At 35.0% G+C, this 21,037-nt stretch overlaps 1 protein-coding gene across 9 annotated transcripts in view; it reads right to left on the bottom strand.

The window, feature by feature from the left end:
- The window catches only part of CEP170 (centrosomal protein 170), a 95,692-nt gene that overhangs the window by 32,909 nt on the left and 41,746 nt on the right, over positions 1–21,037 (bottom strand). For 8 of the 9 annotated variants that reach the window (XM_048296290.1, XM_048296291.1, XM_048296282.1 and 5 more), the window contains exons 8-10: positions 17,074–17,550; positions 13,764–14,407; positions 1,607–1,756 (exon numbers count right to left, since the gene is read on the bottom strand). In XM_048296290.1, coding sequence (XP_048152247.1) covers positions 1,607–1,756; positions 13,764–14,407; positions 17,074–17,550 — 1,271 coding nt within the window. The remainder of the gene's footprint in view (positions 1–1,606; positions 1,757–13,763; positions 14,408–17,073; positions 17,551–21,037) is intronic. The other variant, XM_048296288.1, reaches the window with a different exon arrangement.

Here is a 21,037-nt window from a genome sequence, read left to right as displayed (position 1 = left end):
ACACTAATCTTTTATCCATGTTGCTTGTCACTTTTGCTCCTTGACTTACCGAATAATTTTCATTTTTTCCCCTATCATCATGCCTTGTAATAATATTTTAAATTATGCTAATAACCTTTTCTCTCCCACTATATAAAGAGCTTTTAATGCAGCAAAGCAGTCACAGTAATAAAACAGCATAATTCTTGTAATTTCAACCTAAATCAAAGTGAGTTTTACTTTGTCATTGCCAGAAGGTTCCTTAGACCTGCCGTATGATTGCAGGAGGAGTCTCAGTCTTGTAAAAACAAAGCCTTTTATTTGCAAAACTGACACCTGAAAAGACCAATTATGTTCATAAAATAAATCATGTATTCTTCTTCTGCTTATGGAATTATAAAAGTGGAAAAATATCAATATTCTTGAAAACTTATAGGGCATGAAAGAGCTGATTGCTGCAAAAGGCCTAAAAAAAAAAAAATAGAGGGAGAAATAATGGGGTTATAGATTTGTGCAAGGAAGCAAGGTGAAAAATCTTCTGCAGGATATGTCTATGCTGTGTGGCAATACTTCACTTGAAGCTGTAACCTTAGAGAAATTAGTCAAAGGTACTAATCTAGATACAGTGACATACTTAGTGTCTCAAAACTTCACAGTAGCTAAAATACAACCATGATAAAACATACCTCTAGGAGAAACAGATTTGTAAATACTAAAATCAATGTATTTGCATGGCAGGAACACTAAGCAGTACTTTAAGCTCTTGATATATTTTTAAAAAATTGCTTATTTATAAACTTTGTTAAATTACAGGATTATGCTTCAGAAACAGTTTACCAAGGGAAGTAGAAGTGTTACGTGCTTCATTACTGTTACCAGTTGATTCTGCTCCATTGTGATCCTGCTCTGTTCCAGACACATTTCAACCCAGTTTATCCATCACAGTGATATCAGAATGTCTCCCAAGATTTCAATATGAAATATGATCAATATCTAGCTTGTGTATGTGTTCTAAGTCATATATAAAGCCAGGCATTTTCCTCTGTTAAATCTTTCACCAACTGATTAAGTCATCCTGCATCTGAATGAACTAATGTAAGTGACTTGTGTGGAGTGGCACCTCACTGGAGAACTTAAACTGCAAATGTAAAAACCTATAGTCCTCTGGCTTCAGAGAAAAAATCTGAAAAGTATTATCCACCATTTTTTTTCCCTAGCTGACTTTGCAACATGCATTAAATGCATACATCTTATTTCTGAATTTTAATATAGTTACTTGCTTTGGGCTATAAAACATGATCAGCTTTTCCTCTGCTGAACTTACATGACATGTATACTGTGCAAAGTTATGTTGTTGCAAGGAAACTTCTGCTACATTTCCAATACACTGGTGTTAGTGCACATAGAAAGGTAGCCAAGTTTTAAAACACCTCTGCAATGTAATGTGCCTATCTCTGACAGAGAAGCTTTGATAATGCAATAGAGGCCTAGGAGATATAAAATACTTATAGATCTGAGTTAATCTTTTCCAGGCAAGATTTTGTTTCCTGTTTAACACTTATTGGTCAGTTCTTAGTGCTCTCTTTTAGTGGAAGAAAAAAGAAGACCGTCAAAAATTAAATTCTACCTCTGTGTCAAGAAATCCAGTTGTACTCAGTGGTCTTTTTTCTTCCAGCACTACTGTAGCAGAATTTATAGCCCAATCTCTTACTAAATCTTTCTGGTTCTCGTTGATAACAGGCCTATTATAATCCTGGCTGTCATCCACTCCAAATACCTGAAAATGAAACAAACCATTACATTCATTAACCCAATACCATCCTTATGCAATGTTCAATGTTAATGGATGGATGGTGGCATGCTGGATAGTGAGTATAAATAAGTTTTACTGTATTATGCTTATCTGTCACCTTGGTGCAATATACAAATTAAACAGAAGAAACATCTACAACAATTTAAAAAAAAGTGGAAGTCTACGTCAACATTGTGAAAATTCAAGGCACTGCTAGTTGAAATGGGCAGATATGAAAAAATGACACTTTGATGAAAGGAACAAAAGATAAAAGCAAAATCACTGTAAAACCCATTTTACCAATTAAGGGAAAACCTCAATACCTAGAACCACGAATTTTTCAAATTTTTGCTATTGTCTAATGCAAATAAGAAATACAAATGCTTATTGAATAATTTCTCAAATACAAACAAAATTTCAGTTTTTCAATTGTTAGGGACTTAGCAGATGTTAAAAGTCCACCAGGTCTCATGAACCATGTTGACCCATCTCATCCAAGATGTGACCTGGCATAGTTCTTTTACTGCTTTTTCCTAATGGTGCTTATAATCTCTTCCACTTACGCCAGAATAATTTTCCTGTGACATTTTAAAAACATTGCTCAGAAAAAAATACTAGGAAAACATTATTACCAAGGCAATTTAGTAATAAGAACTTTAGTAGGAGAACCACCATTCTGTTGGTCAAATTTCTCATGAGCCACAGAAAACAAGGAATATGAATTGCTTTCAGAATTGATGTATGATCAAAGACATTTTAGAAAATATTTTGTATCTTGGAAACATCCAATTTATAAAATTCGCAAATTTCTGCCTTTGAAATAAATTCACTACTTTACTACTAGGGACTTACACCTTAAAAAATTACAAAACAAAATGAATCTCCCACACACATTAAAACTGTTTGCCAAAAAGTAACAGTAAACATCAAAAATTGTTTTCTCATCTTCACAGATGTTATCTTCCCGTAACAAACACTACTAGTGCAGAATAGGAAAAGGTGTACAGAATTCTTTTTTCTCCAAAAGTGTACTGGAATCCAGTTTTTCACAGCAAAGCTAGAGGACTGGTTTACTACAATTCTGAACAAGGTTAGTGTCTTCAAAATGGATTCACCGCTAGATGGCCACAAACCATTACGTTGTCGGCTTCTGAGAAGCAGACAAAGGAAAAAAGAATAGTTAAGCACCCTGTCATTCAACTCCTTATGCTCTTCCAAACATACACGAAAACCTTGCTACAGCATTACTACATTTAGACCTGAGGAAATTTTATCAAATGCATTGGATTTTTATTTTGCTCTCATGAGAAAAGCCTGCTTTTTTGACATCTTAAAATTCAGGCAGTGCTCCCCAAATTTTCAATTTACACATAAATCATATCTAGAGTCTCGGGATTATTAGTTGCTTAACAGTATTTACAAAATATTTATTTTCTTTTTTTAGAAATAGAGTGTTATAACTTAAAATTTTGCTTTCATGATATACTTTTGATTTGTATGGTTGTAGCAATTTCTGAAGATGGAAACCAGTTACCACCCACTGACTCCTTTCTTTGAATATATCAGTATTCTGCAGAGACTTTTTTCTTTGTGTACCATAGTTCCATTGATTACAGAATTTTACATGTTCTTTTAAATGAAAATAAATTCTGGTATTATCATATAAGCCCCGGAAGGAAAGTATGAATTCCACACTTCCATATCTAATCAGGACTAGAGCAGCAAATTGCTGCCTGTAAATTGCTTCCTTTTATCTGACAGCACATTCATTTACCATGTCAAATTTCTTTACTTTTATCAGAAATAACGCCTCTTTCAGTCTTACCTTTTCTAGTACTGAACTCCTGTTTAAGCAAACTTGGTTATTCTTCTATTACTGAAATGACTGCAAAACCAAATTTGAATATTGTCTATTTTTTTTCTGTGAAAGGTAATATGGATATCACCAAGACCCAAGTAATAGCACTCATAATGTTCCTTCTCTCTATACACTGTGGGTATCAGAGGAGATAAGCAAAATATTTGGGGACAGTACTATTAGAAAGAAAAGTAAAACATCTTCTTCAATAAAAGTATATTTTTGTACTACAATGTCATTCTACATTTGATGTGTGCATGTCCTAAGTTCCACTGCTATACAACTGCAAAGCTCCTCTTCTCATAAGAAGAGATGCACATAAGTGTGATGTAGCCCAATGACTAAATTTCAGAATTGTGATATTTAAAAACCGCTTGAAAAGATTGTTACTAACACATAATTAAGAGTTTAAATACTAAAACTACCCACAAGATAAAACAACTCATGTTAAGTATTCGACAAAATTTAGATCATTACTTTCACACCTGTCACACACCTGCAGAAAAGCAATAGTATCAGAACTTCAGGATTAACCAATCCACATACTCCATTTACCAGATAAGGATAATATATCCTCAACGGAAACAGCCATGAAAGTTTTGGCTGGAAATCATCTCTTTATCATTTAGAAAATGCAACTTTTACTTTCTGGGTTGCTACAACATGGTACGTGTGCAAAGGGGGGGCTGTTGTGACTGCAGCCTGAGTGGATAGAGACTTCTATCTTCCTACAAAGACTAGATTACATTTTTCAAGGCTTCCAATTCTTTAGATGTTTCTGTTCTTTAGATATCTTCATGACTGCAAATTCATTTAAGGGAGGTCTAGGAGATAACTTAGTCAAACCAAGATAACTTAGAGGAAATGCTGATGAGAAATATTGCTGCACCTCTCACCTATTTAGACAAAAAGACTTAAGTTTCTTTCTGTAAAGCTTCTATTTGTCAGGAGCAACTATGAAATGTATTTTGATTAACTATGTTTTGGGGAAGAAAAAGATGAAGCCAGGTTCCACAATCAATAGAGATTTGGACACACTGAGCTGTTTGAAAAATGAGAAGCAAGCCTTTATTTTTGATAAAGGAGGTAAAATATTCTATGTATTAATCAGGACATTTTGAATGGCAAGGGAATGATGACATGCTGTAGAAAGTCAAGACCTGTCTATGAAATGTTCTCAACATAGTTTTCTTTAACCTGCAATCCAGTTGGCCTCTTAAGCAAATGGATTAACAGGTGATACAACAGACATTGTCCAACTGGGGGAGCTCAGCAGGGGCTACCAAGATGGCCAAGACTAGAGCATTTTACCTGTGGGGAGAGTCTGGGGAAGCTGGACTCGATCAGTTTGGAGATGGGAAGGCTTTGGGGTTACCTAACAGCAGCCCCTCAAGTACTATGGGAAGCATATAAAGATGAAAGCCAGGCTCTTCACAGTGCTCCACTGCAGGGAGACAAGGGACAACTTATGTAAATTGAGACAGGATATAGAGAAAAGTTTTTTCACTCTGAGGACAGTCAAGCAAGCTTGCCTAGTCTCTGCCCAGGTAGGGCATGAAGACCCAAATGGATGAAGTCCTGGGCAACCTGGCTGACCTCAAAGCTTCCTTGAGCAGGGGGTCGGACTAGAGGTCTCCTTTCCAAGTCCTTTCCAGCTTATGTAATTCTGTGCTCCATAATAACAGTGATCATTTGTAATAACTTAGCATTGCAGGTCTCCTAGTGCAAAGTCTTGAGAAAGCCCCAAGTATCCTAGAGCAGTAGAGAAAAGGTGAGCTCCTGGAACATACTTTCCAATTTCAAAGCAATGAAGTAAGTCCTCCAAAGATCCCCTATGAATACTCCATTTACATTCTGCAGTTCACCCAGTAAAACAAAGGGACAAACCTGCAGGCTTAAACTATATCAAGTCTCAAAGCACTATCATGTTACTTGATGGAATGCAAACTTGCCCTGAAAAAATACAGAAGGATAAAATATGCAATAACTAATGGCAAAACAATTGTAGCTTAATGAGGATATTCACAGATTTCATCACTTTATAGCAGCAACAGTTTTTCCAATATTCTGAGAATATAACCCTATCTACATTAACCAGTAATTGTTAAAATTCTTCATCCAACCAAATCCAAGAATTAAAAAAGTCTATCTAACACAATAAAAGCAAGGTGCAACTCTTGTAAGAGGTACTGGCATATTTTTGGAGACAGCATGAGTTCCAGGACCAAGCCTGAGCACATGCCTTGTTCTCTTTGGCAAGGGCTAATTTAGTAGAAAGCAGAGTACTCTCTTTTGGCAGGTCATATACACTTCCCTGTGACAACAGCTCATGACTCACCTGCTCATCATCATAGCTGCAACACAGCTCTAGCACAAGCTAGCTTTAGTGATCAGGAATTGGTCTTGTTCACTCTCCCTTCTCCTGCCCCAAAGTAGAAGAATTAATATTTTTTGTAGCACAGAAGAAAGGTGAACATAATGACTTTAGAATAAACTATCGAGATGATTCTTTAAAACCACAGAAGTCGGTTTTCTTTCTTGATATGTGCAATACTTTCAAGAAATTAAAATAAAAACTCATCAGAAAAAAATAATGGCAACAGAAACCATTATATTCTGAATCAAAGGGAAGACAATGGTTTGCTAAACCCACCCCACCCCTACCCACAACCCTCATCTGATGTTCTCCGTATGTGCTTTTCATAAACTTTAAAGTTCTCGACCAAGAAAAAAACTTTTTCCAGTTGTATCTCATTTAGATGCTTTTCAAAGTTCATAATACCTGGACTTTGTATCTGCTTTACCTTTAAACTATACCATGGTGTAAGACGATCACACTGCAGTTCTACAATACTGTAACTATTCAGTATTTAATGACCACAGAGCTAGTTCTTCATCCAAATCATTACTGAAGATACTAATATAAATGGAAAAAAAGTGTAATTTGAGACTTTTAATAGATCTGTTCACTCAGTTTTATAGCAGATTATGTATATTAGAATGGGAAGATCTGAGAATCCTATCTAGTTTTAAAATTTTTAGTTTACAAAGTTTCCCCAGTAATCTTATTGCTGAAGTCTTAATGAAAAGGATATGCAGTAATTACCAATAATATAAATAAAATTAACAGAAAATCAACAAATAAGTAGTAAGAATTCTAGTCACAATTCCTGTTCATTAATGATGGTATTTGAAAAGTAAAATTATTTCAATAATTCTTTTTCTATTCTTTCAGCACCTAATAACAGTCAAGGACATAATCTAGAAACATACTTGAAAAAGATCATGAGTTGAATGCTATTAATTTCAGTGTAGGCAATCTGTATAAAAGGAACAGAACAAAACCCAATGACAAGAAAGACAAAAGGGAATTCCAAGATGAACAGTTAAAAAAAATAAAATCAAAGCAGAGCAAGGGTAAGGGACAAGGGGCTACACTGTACAGTGCATTAAAGAAGGATCATGGCAAAATAAACAAGGAACAAATGATTTCATTTGAAATAAGGTATTTGTCATTGTAAAGTGATGGGAATATAAATTATAATAGCAATTATGTTTCATAACCTTTTAGGGCAAAGGAAGATGATGAGTATATTTGATTGTCACAGGAGTCAAAAGTAGATTTCAGAAACTGAGCTATGAACTGGTAAGAGTCAGAGCAGCAAAAAACCAAATTAAATAAAAAAAAGGGAAGGAGTATGATTTTGGAAATACAAGCAGGATTTCAGGATTTGAGCACAGTTTGGGTGTACTAAGAAAGAAGAAATTGTAAATAAACCACACTCAGAGGATGATTGATTGATTGATTGATTGATGGCAAGAGAGGATTCCAGAGAGCAAGGAAATGGAAGAAGCTTCAGATCATCTCGGCAATGCTGCATTTAGTGTTCAGACTGAGCTCCTGACAGTTTTTCCACAGAAGGTAGTTCAGGCATTCATAATACACAGTAAATTGGTCATTTAAAGTCAGTTAAGGATCACAGAGAAAAGACAAAAAGCAAACATTTTTTCCCACCTTTCAGACAGCGAGATAGGAGTGCAATGCCTCACTTCACTTTGTGTTTAGCTACTGCATGAACTGTGTTTAACCAAGCTGCTTCTGAGGACTTTCCTTTTAATAGTTTTTGCTTGTTCTTGGCAGTTATCCTGGCCATCCCAGGCAAACAGACTGTGTTCTGTGCAGGGCATATCTCATGAATAGCCATGGAGTTTCACAGAAGCTGTTTACGTCATTTTAACTCTATATTGAAGTTACAGACTCAGATGCAAGATGCTCTGGTATAAGAAAAGCCACATAAGCAAATGAAAAGGATCAACGTGCCAAGTCTAAGAGCTTCCTCTTACCAGACACCAGTTACATATTTACATGCATACGTATTTTGTCCCTGTTTGCTACCGTGAAGAATTAATTTTCTTTAGGATTCCAAAATAAAAAGGAAGCAATAAGTTTAGAGGCTGTAGAACTCTTTTCCTCGTAAGAAGAAAAGATTATAAACGTCCTCTGAACTCTTGACAAAATTTATAAGCTCAGATGATTGGATAGGCTTCGACTGGTCTACTGCTTTTTCAGCACTGTATTCATAAAGTAGTCATTCTGCAAACAAGACACTCTGTGGGACTCAAGGCGTTGCTCCCAAAGAAACTGCTGAAGCAATGGTAAAAGCAATTAAACCCAGAGAGTGTGAAAAGACAGGAGACCTGAAAGCAATTTTCTGAAAATAGATATATCTATCTTGGTTCCTTAAAATGTCCTTCATTGAGACATACTGAGATTTTTTTGTCACCTAACTTACTCCCTGCCCGTTGATTCTTTTCAGGTAGCTTTTCCACTTAAAATACGGAAAAAATTGCCAACAGGAGTTCCATAACATGTATGTTAACTCCATAACAAGGGGAATTATAACAATAACCATCTGCAAGATAATTGATAAATTAAAAAGAGAGAAGACAAGATTTGGTATACAAACTTTATGAACACTTAAAGCAACAACAATAAATCACTCAAAAGTAAACACTCCTTGAAAAACACATTAGCCATTATTATAATGTGGTATGAATAGGTACACCCTGTGAGCAAAAAGAATAAGGAGATTCCATTTTATAATAATCGTCTTTCAGAATAGATTCCCATTCATACCCATACTCAAAAAAAGTCAAACCAAACTGAAATAAGTATCATGATGAACAGGAAGACCTAGAAAATAAAATTGGAAAATGCACTGTCTACAGCTCACACCAACAGTTTTTCCTCTGTAATTACTATTCCAAAGTTTTAAAGACGAAAGAATAATCTCTCTCACGATTGCGTCAACAGAATAAGATTTTATGTAAATTCATTGCACAATAGATACTCAAATAAAATCCAAGGTGATAGTCTGCACATTAAAACCAAGATCTTTACTATTAGGGCCTGTCTATCTACATACAAAGACTTTAAGACATCGAGAATAAGGAGTTTGCATTGAAAACAAAATCATTACATGGTCACAGTAAGTCTTTTGAAGATGGCAGAAGGATGGATGGAGGTTTGATTTTGATACATTTTTTCAAGTCTTCTGTTTGGGAATCAATATGAATCAGTTGAATTTCCGATCTAAATTTACTTTGCTGATGAAAAAATCAATTATCTATCAGGAAATTTACATGAAAATAACATAAATCAAGTAAAAAATTTGGGGACCGAAGAAAATTTTAAGCCAAATGTTTCCATGTGCATATGAACTGCTGTAACATTCCAGATTTCCTGGTTAGCTGATGGGACTTGAAACATTCATATAGCCTCAATTCTATCCCTTCCTTTCCCTTCCTTTCCCTTCCCTTCCCACACATGCATAGAAGAGCTTACATCTGCTATAGTAAGTTCTACAAAGTATTTCCATTTTTAAATACCCTAAAATGAAACTGGCTGAAGAAGACAACAAAAAACCCTACGCAAAACAAACAAAGAGCCCTCAAGAACTTGCAAAAAAATCATTGTTGCTTTTTATTTACTGCAATAGCCTCAAAGTATTTAATATTCCAAACACATGCAGAATTATTTGCACATTCATTTATTAATATTTATTACTGGCAGTACTTTGCTTTATTGAAAAAGGGAAGTCATTAGCATGATAATTTGGTCTCTTTATATCAACAAAAAAAGGAAGATGAACTGCAGAAGCATCATTTTGAATTCTTTCATCCACTGACAGACTTACCTTTTCTGCGGCATATGAAGATTTTTTAATGCGATATGACTGCTGAGAACAACTTTCTTCTAATAAATTTGATTTATTTAAAAAATGTAAAATGGAAAGAAAATTTACAGCTCAGAGATAAAAAGAAAGCAATTGCTAGGAGGTAACAGAAGAAAGCACTGAACCCATCTAAAGAGTAGGAAGGCTGGATGTAAAGGAAAAACAAATCCTACAACTGTGCCCGATTTACTAGTGTATTTTATATGGTAAAAGTAACACTGAAAACATGTTCTAAATTAAATCAAGATCCTGAATTTGTTTTATTTTATACAATAAGACCATTATTCTGTTAGAAAGAGTTGTGGCTTTCTGATGCTATTTGAGTAGAGGATATTTTATGCCACATGTGTTCAAGGTGGGCTTTGTGGTATGTAAGAGCAGATTGCTCTCTTAACACACATTGATGAAATTGGTGTCAATGCCAATTTTAAAAAGAGCTCTATAAGTATAAAAAGATATATCCATAATCTATTTTTTCCTCCTGTTATTAATATATTTATTTTCTAAACCTTAGCCTACTAACCAATTCATACTTCTCTATGAATTTAAGTGACATTTGAACACCTGCATGCAGGAATATCATTGGCTAATGAAAGGACTTTTAGGAAGCAACATTTAGTTATTTTTCAAGTATTCTCTATTCATAAAGAACATTAAGACACAACCATAAATTCCTACTTGCATCTTCTTTGAATGTTTACAACTGAAAATTATCTGCATATGTACTCTATTTTTTCATCTTAAAATAAAATATTTTTTTAAAAAAAATTCAAAATGCAAGTTTGAAAGCTGTATAAGACACAAGCCATAATGTGTTTGAAACCTTTCATTTTAGGTAAGTAGCAGACATTCACCCCAAGACAGGAATGACTGCAGATATATGATTACACCTCTCTGTTAGGGAAAAGAATCAAAATTAAAAAGCTTTTCTCTGTTACTTATGAAATGTCTTCCTCTTTCTTTCTAATAATGCATTTTTCTCACATTCTTTTCTCAAAAGTCAGGCTTTAAAATGGTTGAGAAATAAAGGTTCTGTCATTTGCTATTCTACTCCTTTTCTGTTGAAGTGACAATACTTTTTTCTTAGAGGCTGAAAGAGCACCAGAGGAAGAATTGGATCCTTAGCAATCTAAATGAAATGAAGATGCTGAATAAGCAGGGCAGAATAGTTTCTAGATTTTTAAAATCATTTCACACAACCATCTACTTTTCTTGAAACTATTTCCTAGAATCTTTAGTAAAAGGCTACATTAAGCAAAAATAGTACTTTTGAAGGAACTAATAAAGCTCGACATTAAGATTTTTACTCCCCCTTCTTTCGAATTACATAGATAGATGGGTGTTTTCCTTTTTGTTTTCTGAGAATTTTAACTTTGATTTCCTGCATGTTTCTCTTGGATTCTTAACTCAAAGAAACATTAATAATCCCACCTTGATTTTTTAAAAGTTAATACTACTCTTGCATTTGTGGTTTGCTCTTATGTTCCTTTCCAGGGAAAAGAGAAGAAGTAAGGCTAAGGCAAAGAATGAGTCACACTTGGAAGTAATCTTTGGATATTTTGGTCATTCTCACCATTTTCTCCAATAAAAGGGAAAAAATACTCAAATCCAGAAGTACTTTATTCCACTGAAAATTCTTCAGATAAACCACACACAAATTTTAGCACCATTCTAATATAAATTGCTACTGACAAGACTGCATTATTTGTGCAAATGTTTTACATAGTGATCCTTGCTATTTGTAGTGCATTTTCATCCCAATCCTATCAAATTAAACTCTTGAATTATCAAACTTTTGACCCAAGAGACACCCTTAAATGAGACTCAATTGAGCAGACATGGTAACTACTCAGAAAAAGGACTGACTTGCCAACAATGAAAGAGTGGTTATACTGAAATAACTGATAAAATGTAAACCAATAATTCTCTTAAATCCTCAACAAAGAAGCACAGGAGTCAACAGGCTAACAAAAGCCCTTGTCTTATACCTCACTTAACCCCCTTTGGCAAAGTAAGATTATCCAAAGCACTAGCAATTTAAAATAGGAGGGAAGCAAAGCTGAGCTCAGCTGGAGGACAAAATTTTGGCTTCCATTTGGTTTAGTTTCTTTGTTGGCTGTTCTTCTGCACTTCATAAAAATAGTATCATACTGCTTTCACATTACCAAATCAAATAAGAACTGCATAGCAGGGCTCTTTGAACTGGGTGTAAAATACAGATGCTAAGTGAAATGATACAGAAGACCTTGAAGAAAAAACATCTCTGCTTTACTTCACAGTAAATCTTTAATACCTAGTGGTGACACCTTATAAGTTAGCAGTAAGGGAAATTTATGATACTCAAAAGCTTTTATATAACACTAAGATTATTAAGCAATAATTTACTATCTTCCTTAAGGCTTCCATTCACTTCCTGCTCCTGAATCTCTCCTGTAACAGGAGAGATTTGTTTCAAACAAAAAACTGACTTCAGATAATCTGAACGGGTACTGAAGGCCACCAAAAATTTGCAATTTTATTAACACCCTCAGGCACATGGTGTGATTCGGCATATGGCCAGGAGTTTGACTCAATGATCCTAATAGGTCCCTTCCAGCTCAGCATATTCCCTGACCATAAATATTAGTCAGTATTAACATTTTTATCAAGTACATAAACTGTCTATTTTCAAATGTTATTACTTTTTGTGGTTTCCAAATAAGCCCTGTTGAACAGCTATACTTAGCTAAAGCTTGACTTAAAAATTTTCTGATGCAATTTAGTTGAAGATTTATAATTTAAGAATAAAATGCAGAAATTTGTAGTTCTTTAATATTCACTTGCTTCATTTCGAATGCTTTTGTTTCTCAAAAGAAAATTTTTTTGTTTTTTTGAATATTGACTCAAAGAAGTAAAAAATCTCCTTTTCAGAATCCATAAGAGGCAAAACTATTATCTTTATTACTTTATTGAAAGCGCTACCCTTTACTTTAATCCCTGTCCCCAAATGCTCCACAAATACCTTTTTAAAAGAAAACCGTCTATAATAAAATGTCCCATATCCCCACTACTTCAGAATTTTTTTAGACATGCAAATGAATGCTTAGATAATTCTAAAACAAGTAAGTGATGAATGTTCTGTTAAATTAGCAAATCCCTAGCCTAGAATTGGATTGCAGGCATTCTACCACAGTAGATTATCTAGGAAAACACAACAAAACCAGAAAAAAATCCATTTCAAGAGTTATGTTAAGCCAAATGATTGAACATAGCTTCTGCTACCCATATTTTCCTGTTGAATCCAAAGAACAGTTATTTAACACAGTTTTTAAACTGCAAATACAATTTGTATTGTTATTTATATTTCTATTGTTACCAATAAGTAAACTAGGAAATTTACATTGTTATCATATAAATACTTCTGGAAAATTAAAGCATTTTTATACTTACTCTTTATAACTGACACTGAAATTTAAGCTACTGTTACTGAATATACTTTTTTAATAAGTATAGAAAACATTTACAATCTATAGCTATATGATCATTTGGATGGAACCAATTTATATCCTGAAAACTAGAGAGACAATAGGCTTTTAAGAACAATTGAGTATTTCCACAGGGACACAAACCACCCTCATAAAAATTAAATTATTTTTGGTGCCTAGTATTTTTAGAGTACTGAAATCTTTTGAAAACACATTAAAACTACCAAACTTTAAGAGAAGAGCTGTATGAAACAGGAATAACGTTTAGCCAAATGTCTGCTGCGGCTCTTAGGACATTCCATATTTCATCATTATAGACTGGTTTAGAAACTTGTGTCATTGCAGCAGCTTTAATAAGCAGAACTGAAGTGGTAGACTGCTGCCCACACATCACATAACACTTGTAACATCAGTATACATTTTAGGTTTCTCACCTTGTCAATCATTTTGCGGGCTTCCATTTCTTCAGAATTGGGATTTTCCAACTCAATAGTGTAAGTACCTTTGTCACTCTGGTCATCCTCATTGTCCTTTTCAGTAGCAGCAGAAATTTGTTGGCTCTTCAACTTTTTGTCCATCTCCTGGTTATGATTAGGCCTATGGCCAAGGCTTCCTGAACTCCTTAACAATGCAGCTTGTAAGGCAGGTAATGCAGCAGAGGGTTCTTCTGATTTCTGTTTTAGAAGTTTGGCATGAACACCATGTACTGCTCTGTGATGTGATGAGCTAGCTTGCACAGGTGAAGGGACTTTCTCTCCTGATGCAGGTTTCACTCTTTCAGCTCGTGCATGAGATGTTGGAGATGGAGATTCTGGGCACAGAGCTCCTACATTCTGAGAGAAAGAGTAAGAACGTCTCTTGCGAGGATGGTCTTCATCAAAAAACTCAATCATAAAGGCAGTCTGACTAAAACCAGCTTGCTCTTGCTGCTTTTCTGTAGAATGGACTTTCTGGTGTGTCTTTTTCAGCTCTGTATGATGATGCCTTAAGTGTTCTTCAAGTGCTGCCCGTTTACTGTAATGCCGGTGTGCACCAATATTCTCTGAATCACTTTGTGTGCCATCATCATGTTTATTCCCTACAGGCAAAGCAAAATAATATACAGCACAGTGAAACAAAGAAAGACCTCAACATAACATATACAAAAAAATGCAAGCAGCGAACTAGGAAGGAAATGATTTCAAACTGGATTTCTGTTTAGACTCCAACAGCTTACAGTACCTGGCTCTGCAAATTTGGTACAGTTCCTGGAAATGCCATCAACTTGCTACAAGTCAAACAATGAAACATTTTAGAAGCTGATCAGTAACAGCAGTGCATTTGAAGTATCCTTTCCCCAATATTCTCATCTGTGAAATCAGTGACATACAAAAGCCAGTATTTTACCAGCTGTACTATAGTATGTTTTTGAATTATATCAATTTTGTTACAGAGCCAGTTGATTACAAATGACTACTGACACATTCCAGGCAGGGTTAAGAGGAAAAAGAAAACCTTAATAAAGTCCTTCAGACAGTGGAAAGAGAGCCCCAGTTCATATTGCTGGATTCCTCCCACATTTACAACAGTTTATCATGAGAAATGTCTACTTAAAATTGGATTGAATTCTTTATTACTCTTTCCAAGAAGAACAATGAGTTTTTCCATAATTCACTCCACTCAGCATCTGATGTGTGCATGTAAAATGGTTGTTATTACTTATTCATTCCACAAACTACTCTGAGATCTATGAATAAGGATTACATATTTCATAAATCATACACTACAAATGTACTTTGCAATGATACCTGAAAATGCACGGAAGGCTGGATACCTACACATAGTAAGTGCATTTAACACAGACCAACCTCCTGTACAATGAAAGTGTCAATGCTCCTAAGTTTTAGTTCAGTACCTGGGAAGGAACAGTTTCACCCTCTCTGAACTCTTTTGGATCAAGTTTTACTCATATTTTTATATATACATATATATGTATATATATATATGAGTAAAACTTGATCCAAAAGAGTTAAAAGAGTTCATATATATATAAAAATAAATAAATATATGTACATAATATAATTTCTGTATTTTTGATTCTCCAGAGGATAGACTTTTTTAACATTTTCTCATTTAAATTGTTAGGATATGCAGTTACTATTCAGTTAAATAGTAACTACATATTAGCTAATCTTACTTATCAGACTAACACCACTGAAAATACAGCTGAAATCCCAACTTACATTCCTGTTTTCTATTTATTAGAATCGTGCCTACAAAAATGATGTGATGATTCATATACTTCCAAATAATATTAAAGCAGTATCAACACCACAATGAAAGTCATATAATTTTAGCAGTGGGACTTCAGTACAGAATATTATATGAAAAAGCTGAGGAGAAAAAAAACCCAATAAGCTTTGATTTTTTAAAAAAAATCGGTCTTTCAAAGCACCTAGGTATATTTGCTACCTAAAAATACAACTACTGAATGAGAATACAAACAGCCCATAGGATATTACAAAATGCAGATATTTATTACGGCCATATGCGTCCCATAACTTACACCTCTTTCAGATGAAAATTAATCAGACTTTGAGGAGTTTCTGCCAGGAAGAGGCTTATAAGCAAAGCCCCTTCTATTTATCAAAGTGTCATGGCTAGTATGTTAAAGAACGTTCATGAATCCAATACATTTACATGAAGGCCAAAGAATGTGATTTACAACGGAAGAAATAATATACTATTATCTTTATGCTAGCACATTAATCTAATTCTGCTTCCAGAATTTTATTTTTAGCTTAATTTGAAAGAGCCAGCCTTAGAAAGCAGACTTTTCATCAATAAGGCAAAGAATGTTGTACCCAGTCCCAGCTGGTTTAAGAACTAGACATGATAATGTTGCAGAGCCAAGGAAAACAAGAATTGTACGGTTAACCTGCTGAAATTAAAAAGAGAAAATAAGAGAGACTTAAAAAGTTCATCAGAAGTTTTCATTCTGAAAGTCTGAATGGTACTGGAATCTTCTTCTGAACATCAAGACTACCTGCTTCTCTAGTCTCTTAAGTGACACTCAAGAGAAAGTACACTTGTCATGTGTAACATTTAATTTCATTTGAAATGTCACTGTCTGCAATAAATGAACATGTATGATCACCTGGAACTCCATTCAACAGCAGCACTCATATAAATACAATATTCCATAAGCTGAGTATAAAACTTGAAGCTCTTGCTTTATTTCTGATTCCCGACTCAAACTTGACTCCACAAAACATGATCCACCTAAGCAGAATGACTATATGATGTATTCTTTGCCATAAATGATTTTCTCATAACACATAAATATTCACAGCACTGCCATTGAAAGAGTTGCTAAAAGTGTAAATTGAACTTCAGAGCTTTGATTCTAAAAAGCAATTCAGCTTTTTAAAGTAATTCATGAGAAAAAGTGAGATATATAGAATTTAACTAAGGTTTGGGTTTTCTCCTTTTCTTTTTCAAGATCAATGTTTAAATATCTGATGTTTTCAGCCATTCTAGAACATATCCAATTAGCATATTGATTGTAAGATGATTCAGCATTTGGTTTCTTATGCTCTTTGTAAGACTTTATTCAGCAAAAAAATTTCCCAACCCAGATCCTTGCACACATGTGGAGTATCTGTGATTTCATCTGAACTCCGCAAGGGCTCAGGGATCCTCTGACTGCATGCTGGTGAGGAATTGCTGCTTTCAGAATAAGCACAGCTGGAATTATTCACTTACCTTTCAGTCTCTTTAAGTACACTGGAACGTCGCTCTTAATACTTTTGGAATCCTCCTCTGTCGGTTCCCACACCATTCTTGGAGGATTGTTCTGTGCAAGCCAATCTGCTACTTTGCTCTCCGCGGCCATCATCACCGTCTGAAGCCCCGGCAGGTCCTGACCACTGGATGAAGAAGGCTTTTTCGACTTATGACGCTGCTCTGACGTGAATTTTGTCACATGATCTTTGATCTTTACTTTTCCTGGAGTGTTGTCATCAAATTCAATGGTAAAGGAAGCGTGCCCAGAAGCTGCTGTGTGGGAGCTTTGGGTATCTTTTGTGGGAATTTCATGAATAGTGCTCTCTGCTACCTGTGAAGCTTGCTGGCATTCTTTAGTAGGGATTTCAAAATAACTGGGCTCCCTACAGAAAGGATAAAGTTCTTCATTTGCAGATGCAGACTGCTCCTCAGATTGCTTGGCATCTGTGCTGCATCCTGTTAGGAAAAATAAAAAAAACAGATTTCACAATACTTGGGAACTTCAGGCTCCTCAAGAAGTTTCTGAACTCCTATAAAGGCCACTTGAGTAATTTCTGGAATAAACAGTAAGACTGTGGAGTAGATTGAGCACCACAGTTCTGGAAAAAAAAACTTTTTCACCAAAAGTATTAATGAAAAGGCAGTTTGAATTTTGGCTGTGAAAAGTGCAAAGTGGCAAAAAGCTCACTCAGAATTTGTCAAAGTGCAAGCAAAATATTTTTAGAAGATTTAAAGGTCAGATGAGTTATCTGAACATGGAAAACAGGTAAATCACAACAGAGAAATTGTTGAGCTGATCATTATTGCAATTCCATTCTACTGGAGAAAACAGCAAATCAAGGTGCTCCCAAAACAAGTGCTAATGATCTTCCATCTCCTGCAGTAGATAGAAAGCATAATTTTGTTTGGCCTAATTCTTCAGAAAAATAATTCACACATTAATGCAAGATAAACATTAATTCTGGCTTGGAAAGTTGAACACTGCTAAGCACTGGAAAACGTTGTGGAATTCAAACCCTTTATGTTTCTACAAAAGATAAAACCAAAGAATGAAGCTAAATTTTACTGTCATGTCCTCTTATTTTACTTGTTGCCATAGTTTGTAGATGAACAGAAAAAGGAACAATAGCTGGAAGCATGCAGAATGTTAGCAAGCCATACTCTAACTGGCTAAAAAAAGCAGAAAGTAGAAAAAGCACAGGGTAGTAATTCCAAGTTCCACCGTGTAGCCTTTAAATGAAGGCTAAAGCTTCCTGTGGTTGCAGCAAAGCTACCAATGTGCTTTTAAGAAACAAACCTTCTGACTGCATTCCATGAACTACTACATCAGCCAAAATACCTGGTGCAGAGATGTGCTAAAAGCAACGAAAGTTTGAGACATTAGCAGCAATGGCACGTTGGATTCCAGCAAAAGAATTCAGAATAGTTGCTAAGCGATTTATCATGGACCACATTAAGATGTTTAAGAAATCATTTCAGGTTGCCAAGCAAAGAAATAAGCCTGCAACTAATTGATTTTGGGTGAAAAAAGCTACACTACATCAGCTGAGAAAGTTAATATTTGTGTATTAACCTATTATGCAATAAGACAGCAATAGAAACATTTATACTGAAGTCAGGAATTTAAAGGGTAAAGGATGCAGGATGGAATAATGTACCTATGCTGTTCCTCAGAAACGCATACTTCTTGTGAGGATTTATGAAAAGGTTAAAAATTAAAAGAAAAAAAGGATGGTAGTGTGATACAGAGAAATAAACTATTTAAGGGAAAGAATAATAGCTAGAAGAGTAAAAAAAAAGTGTTATTGAATGAAAACAAGAGCAGTATACATTCTTTATTATTGCAATGTTTGGATATCCATTGGATAAAATAACTCCAATGCAGGTAACAAAGCAGTTTTAATTTTTTTTTTCTACCAGTAGCTGTTAAAACACAAAACATGTTCAGAATTCAGACAGGTTTTTCTACTGTGCTGTTGGATTCTAAGAATCCCCTAGCTATCACTTTTCACTGCACCATCAGCTGCCTCATGTCTGTGGGGTTGTTTTCAGGCACTACAACAGCACCTCACTACCTCCCTCCCTGGGAAACAGAATGCCTTTTTAATACCCTTCCTGAAAACACTTACCCAGCAGACACACAATACAGAATTAATCGATTTTACTGATGCAAAGGTTATTAAAAAAACTTCTCTGTTCATATAGAGAATGTAAGAAATAAACAAAAATCACAGTTTGCAGCTCCTAGACTTTAGGTAAACCACCATCACGCTCCATTTGTTTCATGTAGCTAACAAGCACGAATGGATCAAGCTGTAGTAGGATCAAACCTAGAGCCTGAATCCTTACAATATGAAACAGTCACCAAAAAGGAGAGTAACCCACCACACAGCCAATTCATAGACAACTTTTTTTCCCCCACATGGATCTACTCAGAACTTCAAGTCAACGATATCATGCAATTCCTGTAGCCAATAATTAAGCCAGATAGAGTGTTCAATGCTCCTTCAAAAAAGATAACTGGCTAATAATCTGTTTTGAGAATTATTTCTACTTTGGGGCAAGGCAGGAGCAACCTGCTGGCCACACAAGACATAGTATTTTTCCGTAATTATACAATAGTTGGTTTATTATCATCTCTTGAAAATAGTAAGACTGTAGGCAAACTGCATCAGATGTACGGCAGTGAGAGGATCTCTCACACTGATTTGTCAGCGTTGATGAAGGACTTCATAAAAAAATTTCTGTGTGAAACTTGTCTGCACCAAATTTAACATTTCAAATCAACTGTTTATACTATAATAATATGGACAGTATTTGATTCCAATATTTTTGATTAAACAGATGCCAGTATATAGTTTGAATCTAAATTAAGACAGAGTTTATTCAAATGAAGCAAGAAACTGAACTACAACTAAATTGTAAATTTTATTAAAACTGGAAAAATTTTTAACAATTATATAAAAAAAAATACCTGAAGTATTAAATTTAATTACTTAAAAATCCTATTTTCAGTCAGAAGTACTTGCATTTTTAGAAGAGTTAAAAGCATCAGAATTGATTAAAATAAGGAATAGAAAACAATGAGGAAACAAAAAATTAATACATATCCTGAGCTGAACCACCCTTCAGTATTTTTCACTCAGATTCTAAATGCAAGTCCTTACAGCTTTCTAAGTATTACAAAGAGTGATCTATAAAACAGCCTTACCTTTGAAATCCTATTACAAAATGTCATCTGCCAAGACGAAGGAAATTATATATCAGACTAAATACAGACACCTTTAGGAGAAAACTGCAAGCAAATATTGAAGATAGTAGTTGCCACTGCTCCGTAATTTTTTAAACAGAATAAGCATAGTATACATATAGCAAAAAAGGCAACTTTTCCCAAGTGAGTTTTGGGAAAATGAGGGGATGGGTAGGTTGTGAACTGCAATCTCTTCAAGGACTGAAGAGATTTCATAACTGGCAAGACTAAAAGGAAAGGAGCAGAAAAACTAACAGGATTATCTGTGAAAAGGGAGCTCTCACTCTTCAAAGGTCTAGAGCTATAAAAGACAATTGAGCAACTGGTTCTACAAGGCAAGCAAGGAAGCAATAATTGGTAGCTGCTACCCAGCTGTACTGAGACTATTATTGAAACAACCAGTCTAGGAGAGACTAGGAGGGAAACTATGTAATATTGAGGAAACCATCAGCTTAACCAACGGGAGATTCAGGGAGATCCTTTACTACAGGATGGATCTGAGGGAGCTGGGTTTGCTTAGTCTCGAGAAGAGGAAGCTCAGGTGGGACCTCATCGCTCTCTACAACTCCCTGAAAAGAGGCTGTACTGAGGTGGGGGCCAATTTCTTCTACAGTGCCTGCAGTGAGAGGACCAGAGGAAATGGCCTTCAGCTGAGACAGGGGAGATTCAGATTACATACCAGAAAAATATTTT

Source organism: Corvus hawaiiensis, chromosome 3 (assembly GCF_020740725.1).
Source record: "Corvus hawaiiensis isolate bCorHaw1 chromosome 3, bCorHaw1.pri.cur, whole genome shotgun sequence".
In the NCBI taxonomy this organism is placed as follows: Eukaryota; Metazoa; Chordata; class Aves; order Passeriformes; family Corvidae; genus Corvus; species Corvus hawaiiensis.
The sequence above is the reverse complement of the archived record's forward strand: the minus strand, read 5'-3'. Positions and strand labels throughout refer to the sequence as shown.